Source organism: Euprymna scolopes, chromosome 23 (assembly GCF_053919585.1).
Source record: "Euprymna scolopes isolate OS-2025 chromosome 23, ASM5391958v1, whole genome shotgun sequence".
Taxonomy (NCBI): domain Eukaryota; kingdom Metazoa; phylum Mollusca; class Cephalopoda; order Sepiida; family Sepiolidae; genus Euprymna; species Euprymna scolopes.
The window spans coordinates 103,445,275-103,457,841 of NC_136504.1; the positions used below are offsets into that span (position 1 = coordinate 103,445,275).

General features: G+C 32.0%; 1 protein-coding gene across 1 annotated transcript; it reads left to right on the plus strand.

Moving 5' to 3' along the window:
• The first annotated feature begins 903 nt into the window (after positions 1-903).
• On the plus strand, positions 904-11,945 carry LOC145246088 (uncharacterized). The gene is made up of 2 exons (XM_080107935.1): positions 904-1,212; positions 6,246-11,945. Exon 2 carries the CDS (start codon positions 7,083-7,085, stop codon positions 7,728-7,730), a length of 648 nt encoding a protein of 215 aa, XP_079964061.1. The 5' UTR covers positions 904-1,212; positions 6,246-7,082; the 3' UTR covers positions 7,731-11,945.
• The last annotated feature ends 622 nt before the right edge of the window (positions 11,946-12,567 follow it).

A 12,567-nucleotide genomic window follows, 5' to 3' on the forward strand; every position in this document is an offset into this window, starting at 1 on the left:
CGCTAGTTTATTTTTCACTTCCGCAAATGCTTTAAGTTGGATCTCATTAAGTGAGATCTGCTCGTTTTTCTTCTTCCTGTTACGTAACAGGTCGGAAAGAGGAGCTAAGAGATCCGCACAGTGTGGGATAAAGCGTCTGTAGTAATTCAACAGACCAAGGAAGTGCCTAAGTTGGCGAAGTGAAGTGGGCGGTTGAAGGTAGTTACAACCCGCGGCTGTCGTCAATACCTTTAGTAGGAGCAGCGAAGAGAACAGGCGTCTAGCACCGACGAAGGCTGGTAGCGTAAGAGAGAGTTTTCTTCTGGGACCGGAAGCTGTCTGGTCCCTAGGGGTCAATTTGTATTCGTGCGCAAGTCCTCAGATTGGACAGTCTAGCGCCTCATCACTCACTCAGAGGAAGCGAATGCGCGAGAAGAAAAGGGGTCCATTTGTGTCTGCTACATATTTTTTAAAATTTTTTGATCTTTTCAGCTTTAAAAAAAATGTTGGAATTTTTTTATCGACCTACATTTATTTTATTTAGTTTTCGTAACATGAAATATGGGGGGGGGGTTAGAACACCTAAAAAATATTTCCCTTTTCCTCCTACTTTATTATGTAAGTTTATTGACTAATGAATAAATATCGAAAATTTCAGAAAGATATGACTATTATTTGATTTTTGCTAGATTTTTAAAACATGGGTATGTTTACAGCTTCAAAAACTCCACTACATATGAACGTTGTTTTAAAGCGTCGATAATGTAAACACGATTTTTGTCTCGCACTTTCATTATTTTTAAAATAATGTTTTAAAAATATTAGCAGTTTATTTGAAACTTCTTCTTTTAAATCATAAAAAGTTAGGATGATATTAAATTAAATTACAGTTACACATAGTGCAAATAAAACTGTGGCGCGCGTTGGAGGTACCTATAGAACGAAAAAAAAATATCTTATTAGAATCACAGTCGAGCCTCGAAGATACAAAAAATATCAAGAAATTGAACGGAGAGCATGTAAAGTTTTACACCGGTTGATTAGAACGAACTATTTTTAGTTTCAATTTCACCTCTTTTTGTTTTGTTCTGGTCATTTGTTTTAACATTGATATTTGTTATAACGATAATATTAGAAATTACGAAGATTTGCTGATTTTTCTGTTCAAAATCATAACGTTTAACTAAATTGAACGCCTACTTTGTGACTATGTCCCTCATTTGAAATTTGAAGGTAAGTCGAAAATTATAAAATAATAAAAATTCTGTGGAACATTTTTGTTTATGTTTTAAAAGAACTATTGGCGCTTCTACACTATTGGGACGAAGTTTCGGAAATTATACTGAATTTCGCATGAAAACAATGGTATCTACGTATTCCTAGAATTTATAAGATGATGATATCTAAAAATTACGAAAATCGATAAGGTAGAAAATTATTTATTAAAAAAATAATAATAATAATAGAATTTGATGAAAACGATCGTAAAACACAGAAGTATTTAAAAGGGAGGTAATTTTTGGTTTTGATTTAAAGAAGATGGCGGAAAAATTTCACCTACTAATACGATTAAAGTTCCTATTTACAATGCCTCCCCACGGGACAGAGTTAAACACCAGGGTCGTTTTTTAACGTGGAGAAAAGGAACAAAACAAAAAAAATTGTCTCAGTCGTGAAGGATTTCTCCTCTGCTGACAGAGAACAAGAAATTGAAGTGCAGCATCTCAAGAATAGATACTACACTTTGATCTTGTCCCGAAGGCCAAGTTAATACGATTAAAGTTGTTTAGTTTAAAAATTCAGTAATATTCGGTTAATTTCAACTGCATAATTTGAACGCTACCATTGTAACTTAGAATTGACAAAAAAAAAAAAAAAATCAGTTAAAACCATTGATTTTTTTTTATCTGAAAACTCCATTTGCCGACTACAAAATCTCGTCCCAATTCTGTAGAAGCGCCAATAATTTTATTTCATTTTAGTAGGAAAGATAACGAAATAGCAATTTATTGTCATTTTATAACATTATTCAACTTTTTGATTGACACTTAATAAACGAAAATGAAGAAAAACCTTTATATTGTACCTACTTGTCACGGAATGAAGCTTGTATATTCCAAAAAATCACAAAAATTAATCAAGTATTTGAAAAAAAATTTTTTTATAAATTTACGAAAAACAAATTGACCGTGTTTTTACCGATAAGTGACGTACGAGGCCATATTTCTGTAGAGAACATAGTGAGGAGGAGAAGTAATCAGTGGTTATTTTGAGTTTCCACACGTATTAAGGTTGTCTGCCTTTATCCATAGATTCGTTGGGTTTTTTTTTTTTTTTTTTTTTTTTTTTTTGCATCCTCACTTAAACAGTAAAATTTGATTTTCTTAAATAAAATAAAACTACTTTATCAAATTACGTGATTTTTTGGAATTTTTCCTTTTCGCCCCTTGACTGGTACATACACCATAGAGATATTTCTGTATTTTCTTTAATTTTAAATGCCGTCATATATGCCAATCTGAATAAGTACCACTTTTTGAATAGGGGTTCAGGTTGCTATGTAACTTAACGTATGAAAATATATTATTTCAACGTTAGATGTTATGTCCTATATTTTCCTATTATTAATGTTTTATAGTTTTGAGCTTTTTTTTTTAAGAAAACTGAGACTAAGCGATTTCTTTTGTAATTATAAAATGCGGTAGAGTACAAACAAGGTGTATAAATTATTTTATGTTAAGATGGGAATTTTAACTAACATGTTCGATGCTCTCTGTTGAAGGCAAGGAATGAGACGATCACAAAACAGCAAACCCTACCTGTAAAATTCAAGACAAACTTTATTGGTACACAGGATATTATTGAAAAATAGTGCACCCATCAATGAATGGAGCTGGTAGATTACTTTAATGAAGCAATTTGCATGCTGTCGTGGTCTGTTGCAGGGAAGTTTTAATAGCCGTGTTCTATTAGACCTAAAAAATTGTTAACAACACAAACAGGCTGAATACCGAAGGTGAAAAGTTCACAATAAAGGTCCGTAATGTGGTTGCAGACATTGTGTCTCATAAGTAAGCCTAATTCGTAGGCTTTTACAAATATGTTCTATACTTCATCTACGGCTGAGGTCTGAAGCATAGAAGGCACTTATGTTAGCAGCCAAGTCTCTTTCTATTAAGACAATAAAAATGAGTCCTTCCTCGTTGGCTGATCTGGGATGAACAGACGAAAACTGAAAAGGAAATAAAATTGGCGCCAAAGACACGTGACATGTCTAGTTAGATTCAACCAAATAAATCGATCGATACAATGGCAGTTAGGGCTTGTACGATGATTGAATAATTTCTTCCAAAGGCAAATGTTTTGAAAATTACCCCCACCTCTAAATTCCACGATTTACACTTTTTTACTTTTTTTCGCGTTAATCTTATAGATTACAAACTTAACTTTCTTATTAAAAAAAATTAAAAATTAAAAATAAATATTTTTATGACTTTTATCATCGGTGATCAGTTTTCAATTATAACGTTCTACTAAATTGAACACCCATTTTGTGGCTATCTCTCTGACGTGATTGGTGAATGTAATATTCCCATCGAAAAAAGGTTAGGGTAAATTTCTACTTTCTTTTCAACTCGATTGGGGTTTCAAATATGTTAAAGATAAATATTACATTAAGGTTCTATTTTAGCGCCATAAAAAAACTTCCAAAAATATTCAGTTAAAACAAAAAAATGCTTAGGCACTTTTGTTACCACGTTTTATTTTTAATAGTTTTTTACGTTAAATTCAAGTTTCACGATATCTTTTTTATTAAATCATCAGTTGGAAGCACAGAATAGTAACAAAACACCCTCCCCTCCTCATGTTAAAAATGGCTTTCAAAATAATAACGTTATTATTTCAGCACAGTAACAGAAGTGCATAAGTACCAAATTGAATAAAAAGTTTAATTGTATTTTAAAAAAAAAAAACACGTTTTTGGAGTTATGAGTACAAGCATGAAAGAGGTCTAATTAAAAAATAAATAAATAAATAAATCCAACAGGTCTAACTAAAAATAAAAAAAATAAATATAAAGTGTAATTGTATTAAAAACAAAGTTTTTTTGGTTATGAGTAAAAACATCTGACCATTCAACGGGTCTCACTTTAAACAGTTGATACAAATAATATTTCTGCTTTGTTTAAATTAACTTGATTAACGTTATTTTAAATAATTATAGCCATAATTTTTCCAACACTAAAATAGAACATTACCAATATGACATTTATATTCAGGACAAAAAAAGTAAGTTTTTGAATTCACAACAAATAATTTTACCAAAGGTAAGAAATAATTTATTAAAGAAAACTAAATAATATGTATTATTTAATTAGAATTCATTATTGAGATGAGTATTTTTTATTAATTTATTTATTGCAGACTATTATCATCTTTTTAATTGTTTTTAATTATAAAATGCGGTCGAGTACAAGGGGAATGTTTTAGAAATTACTCCCCCCTCTAAAAAGTCCACGATTTACACTTACGTAACTGACCCTAACCCTAATCCGTGACATAGTGGATAGAGACATTAAATCTCTATAGTTCGAAATAAGAATTGTCTGAAGATAGAAGTTTCAATCCTACTCAAAGCCGGCCAGAGGCTTACTTGGCCAAAACGTGGTGAGACTACAACAACTATGGATGGCAGTGATTGCTGAGGCTGCAGTTAGGAGATTCGGAGTTCCTATCCTATCACAGTTACCACCCGATGAAGACCAGACGATTAGTTTGCCGAAACGTCATGGAACAACAACTAAGAAATATGAGGATAATAGTTCACAATAAATAAATTAATAAATATTACTCATCTAATAATCAATTCCAATTAAATAATATATATACCATTTGGTACAGACCCAACCATGGAAGATCAGATAATAAATAAATGCAGATTTATAAGACAAAAAAAATCCAACCTTGATTTCCTTTCAGGGCCTATGGCATAGTTGATAGAGACGTTGAATCTCTACGGTTCAAGGTGAGAATCCTACCCAAAACCGGTCAGAGGCTTACTTGGCCAAAAGCTGGTGAGACGACAACAACCATGGATGGCAGTGATTGCTGAGGATGCAGTTAGGAGATTCAGAGTTCTTATACTGATTTTTTTTGCAGTTATTGTATCAGCTATTTGTTGCAAATTCAAGTTTATAATTGGCACTCATAGTCCTTATGAACATGTTCAGAATGTATTCAAATTTCCAATGAATCAACTGCTTTAGTTGCTATATATCCGACCACTTCCAGGTCACAGTCCAATGTTTCTTAGTTGGGTCAAATACAACATCAAAGTCAGGTGATACTTTTTTCACTGCAATTGCAGAACTGACACTGGTAATTTCATTAAGGAAAGTATCCTCATTGTGTCCACATATATGAACACCATCCAAAACCAAGCAGGATATCGAACCTCAATAGATCTCCATCCATGATTAGTAATATCTCCCACTACATAGATCCTCTTGTCCAGCTGCAGATTAACCTTGGCCATCTTCCTGCTAGCCATGTTCTTTCTATCCATGGTCAGCACCTCAGTCTTGCATCGATTTGGTGAACCACAAATCGGACTCCTCACAAAAGACCATGGGCTCCCTGATGCAATCAATATGTCATCCATCACTTTATTGATACAGACATATTACTGACAGATTCCTGTTCAATTTTGTGGGGTTGAGAGTGGCGTTCATATTTTGTGCCTGTCTCTATTTCTGGACATTTTGACGTGATGTAGCTCTCCCTCTGGTATCTGTAATATCAGATAGTTGGATTACAACACTGCCTCAGTCGTTCAAACTGGCACTACTGTGCCAAATTATTGGCCTCAAGCAGTTAAAGCAACGCAGTAAATTCTTGGTGAGTTTGGGTAAAAGCACTTTTTTCTGTGACTTATCGGTTGACAGTTGCAGCAACCCTTTTTATTGTTCACAACGGCCTTTAGAGACTTTAGAAACTCGAGGATAGTGTCTAGTAGGTATTAAAGTTTAATAGAGCGGGATTGCTCAAATCCATAATGTTTCACAAATTCTTAATATATTCATATATTTTCTAACAGATCCTGATAGCAACAAATGAACTCACTATAGTTTTGAATTTTGTCAATAATAAAACGAAAAAATAATGTACATATTTTTGCTACTTTAAGCTTGAATAATTTTGATTTCACAAGAACATGCTTGTCATTTTCAGCAATGTTTCTTTTAAAATTTATTTTATATTTTCAGAATCTCCAGCAATGAAAACAACAATCGCTGAATGGATTCAAATTACCGTGGCAACATGAAATATGAAAATGCCTCCAGAAAAATCTATTTAGAAATTTAATTTAATGAAATTACATGAAATCCAAACGTCTGCAAGGAGATACATATTCTTTTGGACTATTTGAACATTTTCATTAAGTTCAATATAGTAAAATATATATTGGTAATATCTTCTATTGAGCGTACATGGATTTCTTTGCTTACAAGCTTTATTAAATAGTAAATCAGTTAGAGTAATTGGCTCAACTGCATAGTGCTGAGGCACACATGGAGTATTCATAAATGCAAAAGTTCAGACACAACATTTAAAATATCTTCATAGTTGTGTAAATGAAATTAGATCCTAATAAGATGAGAAGATGGACTGTTTTGTAGAAGACTTCATTAAAAGATGTGAAAACCACTATTGTGAGAGTCTCTATATACTATGCTATTTATTTTTGGTTTAAAGCTCATTAAAATAAGATGTATAAATAAAAATCAAAAGTTAACATTTCATAATTCATTTTTATAATAGGTAAAACACGGAATATGAAAAATAAAGAAACTTTGCTAAAATATCTAGCTCCAAAAAGAAAGTTTGCTAAAATATCAAACTTAAAAAATAAAAGTGAAATTTACTGCAAATAAATCCATATTCTGATAAAAAAAATGATTCTTTCTTTCTGGAGAACAACAGTACACAACACAACAAAATATAAACCGTATTTTATAAGATATGTGACTTGGTGAAATACAATTTGTTTTTGAAGATGTTAGCACATAATAGAGAAAAAACATATTCGTGTGAAGTATTTAATGTTATCTTTTGCATCAGCATCCATTATGTTGCAACACACACAAACACATCCTAGTGAAAAACCATATTCTTGTGGGGTATGTTGTGCTTGTTTTACACAGAAATCAAATTTGTTACAACATATGCGAACACATACAAAAGAGAAACCATATTCTTGTGAAATATGTGGCTCTTCCTTTACACTGAAGCACCATGTGTTGATACATATGCGAAAACATACTGGAGATAAACCCTATTCGTGTGAAGTGTGCCATTCTTCGTTTACAATGAAATCAAATTTGGTGCAACATGTACGAACACATACTGGTGAGAAACCATATTCCTGTGAAGAATGTGGCGCTTCTTTTTCACAGAAATCAACTATGTTGCAGCACATGCGGACACACACTGGAGAGGAACCATATTCTTGTGAAATATGTGGCGCTTCTTTCAAATACAAGTATACCATGTTAGTGCATAGACGAACACATACTGGAGAGAAACCATATTCCTGTAAAGTGTGTCAATCTTCCTTTGCACAAAGATGCACTATGTTGCAGCACATGCGAACACATACTGGAGAAAAGCCATATTTTTGTGACGGTTGTGGCTCGTCTTTTACACACAAATCAAATATGGTTCGGCACATGCGAACACATACTAGCTAGAATCAATATTCCTGTAAAATATATGACAAAAAGTAATGTGCTAGGTTCATATTGGGAAATACCTCAGGATAAAATGAGCACATCGGACTTGCTTTATGTTAGATGGTGAAACAGTTGAGCAATACCTTAAGCCTCATCAGGCAGGTCTAATAAACAGCATACTATGGAAATCACTGGCGACATATTCGTTGAAATTGTACGTTTTCTATGTACCACACGTCAATATGATTCCTCCACACACTTTGTGCTTGCTTAGCACCCTGAAAAGTGTTCTCCAATCCAAGTACAGAGCTGTGGCATGTCGACTAATCAATGTGCATGATAATCTATTAAAACACATACTAGCTAGAAACCATAGTCCAGTAAAAACAAATGTAGATGAATAAGACCAAATACATCAGGATTAAATAATTTGATGTGACTCACAAAGTCAAGTGTATATTCAACAATTATAATGCAATCAAAATACGGTAACTTACTTTGAATTAAAAATTGTTGAAAAATATTGCAAAATAATATTTTTAATGATCCATATTTTAATATTATATAAGGAAAGGAACAATCTAGAATTTTAAGAATTTGATAAAATCTGACTTTAATTTTGTATACTTTCGCACCAGAAATGTATGCATTAAATATACTAAGTTTTTATTTGTGTATTGTTTAGTAATTTATTTGTATATTTCATTTTATATATTTCGATTTACTGTTACAAGTTAATGGAACAATACATTTCGAATAAAATTAAGATTTAAAAAGAGTTATAATTAGTTGCAATACAATTAGCATAGTATTGAGTAATTTTCTTTCTTGGCTTTCATGAGTTCAAAATATATTTCTGGTAAAAAGTAATTATTGTTTGGAAGTTTAAACTTGAACGAGAATGGTATTCTGCGAAAAAGGCGATTTTAAACTATGTTTAATATATGTTTGTGTGACATCATATATGGAGGTAGATTAAATATGTTGATGCTAGCAGCACTGTGTGAACTGAATCTACCATGCATTTGTAAGATCGGCGAAATGTGTCGTTTTATTTTCTACAAAAATTACATAATACTTATAAAAACCTTTCTATAGTTAAAAATTCTTGGAAATGAATTTTATTTAAAGAATTTTTTTTTACATAGGCATCACCACATTATCAAGGCCAAGAGGCCACTCAAGGATAAGGGTTAAAGAGTGTACAGTAGAAATTGGACATTATAGTAATCATTAGTAATGAAAATTTGGTAAAGTTTATAACTTATGTGGAACGGCTCATCAAGAACTTATTTACGTTAGACTTGAAGACAACCATATTGTAGTCAGCCGGAAAGCAGGAAAACGGAAGACAATTCCACAGGCGTGTAGTTCTAAGAAAAAAGCTTTGTTCATGGAATCTACGTTTAGGTTTAGGCACAGATAAAGAGTGGGGGAATTATTGATAGTGTTTACAGCTAGACGAGTGTTTCTTGTGAAAGTTTGGCGAGGAGGACCATAGATATAAGCTCATTCGAACACTTTCCATGAAAATAACGATACATCAGAGACAAACTCGCAACATCTCTACTGTGAGATAAAGGTTGTAAGGAAGAGAAAAGGACATCTCCTACGAGGCTACGAAGTCTATTTTGAACTCTATCAAGAATCTTTGTTTTTGATAATTCTTTTGTATCGGGCAAGTTTAGAAAAATGAAACTATCTGCTTGTTAAAGTTGGGGTAGTATAAATAATATGAGGCAACCTAAAGGCATGTACAACTTATAACGGTGGCATCGTAATACTCGTGAAAACGTTTTATTAAAAAACAAGTAACTTTCACAGAGCTCATGTCATGACATTCCACTTTCCTTAGAAGTATTGCTCGTACCAAGTTCACTAATGAAAGTTTACATACATAACTTTTCTATACATTATATTTTGGGGAAGGTCTCATAAAATGACTTGACTTAGTGATTGTTCCAGTTGGTCTTTTATTAGTGAATTCAGTTTGATTTCTAACTTTGTAGGCTACTTCAGATCGAGTGTTGATACTGGTGGGTGTGATGTGGGTTTCTACAGGATTTCTGTTCGAATTATTGTTGTGTGGAGGTGCAGTGTTATGTGGTTTTTATGGAAAAATGTATGTGTCTTATTGGCATTGATATTTTCCTTGAAATGCTTGTAATTTCTGCACAAAACCTGTCTTGTTGTAGTTTCAACAATATAGAATATTGATTCATAGCAGGATTTCTTGACAACAACTGGGGATTGTTTTATCCTAGTCTTATATTGCACCAGTCGTCCTGTATTAAGGTCAACGAGATTCTTTGCATGTTGATGATGGCTTTTCTTCAACATGTGTCTATACACTGGACGAGTTGAATTCATACTTTCCGGGAATCTTTGTTGATTTATTTTGTAAGTAGTTAAGTGGTATAACATGATCAATTGAAGTAGATTGGAGGCACAGTAGACATATCTATGCCTCGGTTGCCGATTATTGCCTTCTTTATAGCTGCATTTGTATGCACCGTTTCACCATGCTGTTCGATTGGAGAAATACGTGAGAAGAGGTAATGTGCTCAGATTTTCGTTCTTGGGCAACTGAAAAATGATCCATTGTTGCTTATAAGCGTCTCTGGGACTTCTTGTTCATCAAAGATTTGCTTGGTCAGATTGATTACTTCCTCACGTGAAGTTTGCATCTGAAAGAGTATTTCAAATAATAATCCACAATGAGTAGGTAATTGTACCTGTTCAGATTGAAGATGTCAGTAAACACAATTTGCCATCGGTCTGATATTTCATGTGGCATTAGGGATTCATTATGTATTATCCTCACAATATCGTTAGTGACAGCATTCCAGAAAACACAGGTTTTGGAGCTGAACTTACACTTGTCGCCAGCTTGATGACAATAATGTATTTTCCCCCAATATTTCAGGTCGCATTGACTTAGGGATCAATATCCTGTCACCTTTAGACAATTTATCATTCTCTACATAGAGCTCGTCTCGATACGACCAGTACGGTTGAAGGTCTTTACGTAATTCTTTGTAAGATGCTGACCATCCTTGTAGACGCTGTTCCCTCAACTCACACAATGTTAGATCAACATTCGTCTCTTGACAGATATCTGCTAAAAATTGTACGAGGTATACTTTAATGTCTAAATCAATGACTTCTTTGTTCTTTTGGTTGGCCAATTTAGATAGTCCATTTTCCAGTAACATCTCTTTGCATGGTCGATATTTGATGAACATATCGTATTCTTGGAGTCTAAATAGCATTCGCTGAAGTCGGGGCGATTTTAGGTTCTTAAGGCAGTTTATTTCCAAAGGCTTATGGTCACTTTCAACGTCAATTATTTGTATTTTTATATTATCCATGTGTGAAGGTTATAATAAATAATAATGACACAAGAAGAAATAACTGAACACATGTATATAGAACAAAAACTTATTGACTGACTACTATTAGTATGATTAGTATGGAAGTTAGAGGTTGCGATCCATTCAATTTGACTCAATACATCGTTTTTATTATTGATTTGTTTTTTTACTGTTTTGTTTATTGAAGATATTTTCGTAATCAATTTGTACTTTTTGCCAGTCTTATTTTGTTTTTATCAAATAACATATATTACGCCATAGAAATGTTCTGTTAGTATCAGATATGAAGGAGGTTCTTTTAATTTTTCAAACACTTTATCTTTCGTCTCCTTATTTTCATGAAATCTTATACAAACTTCATCATCTACTTTTAGTGTTTGTAACTCATTATTTCTTTTTGTATTTTCATCTGCTTACCTCATTTCTATTACTTTATTATGCCATATGTTAGCAGGTATTGTGCAGGATGATTTTCATCAATTGTTAAACGAACTGGAGATTAATATTTTAAAAGAGAGGTTAAATATTTAAATGTCGGTAACATTTATTGAGCGGGTTTCAAAACCCCCTTGCTTTGTTTTTTTAACTCATTCTTAAACCTTCAAAGATGCAAAGAGATTTTGCGGCCATTTTTGTCTTCGCATGTAGCGTTCAATACTACTTGTTTTTCGGACCAAATAAACATTTTACATTAAATAAAAACACAAAAACTTATCTAGTTAGGTTGAAACGTAACTTATGTTGCATTTGATAGCATTTATTTGTTATATATTTGTTTTGTGACAATTTTTCGTACCTCTGTGGATTGTAAAACAAACTCAAAACAACAATAAAAACAATAGAGGTCGCAGGTATGACCGTTTTCACTGTATCATACGTTGGTGTTCTTCCTTTCTAAAGAACAAAATAGTATTTCATGGTGGCAGCGAATAAGATAAAAATGATAAAATCTACAAACGATGGCATATATATATATATATATATATATATATATATATATATATATATATGCAGAGTGACCCCCTAAAAACGGGCCCAACTCTAATTGTGTTTGTATATATATATATGCATATGCATATATATATGTATATATATATATATAATTATATATATATAATTATGTATATATATATATAATTATATATATATAATTATATATATATATAATTAAATATATATGTATATATATATAATTATATAAATGTATATATATAATCATATATATATAATTATATATATATATATATATATATATAATTATATATATATAATCATATATATATGTATATAATCATATATATATATGTATATAATTATATACAGCGATGATCATATTTATTGGCACGGTAAAATAAAAGTTAAATTTTGTCTAATAAATTCTAAAAAAGGGATTAAATTAAAGAAAATAGCAAAGTATATTATGTATTTTTAACTGGCCTTTCCGATGCAGCAATCGGATTTTAGAAAAAATAAATAACAAA

What these genes read in the sequence shown, in the direction of transcription:
- LOC145246088 (XM_080107935.1), top strand. Translation starts at nt 7,083, where the DNA reads ATGTTATCTTTTGCATCAGCATCCATTATGTTGCAACACACACAAACA.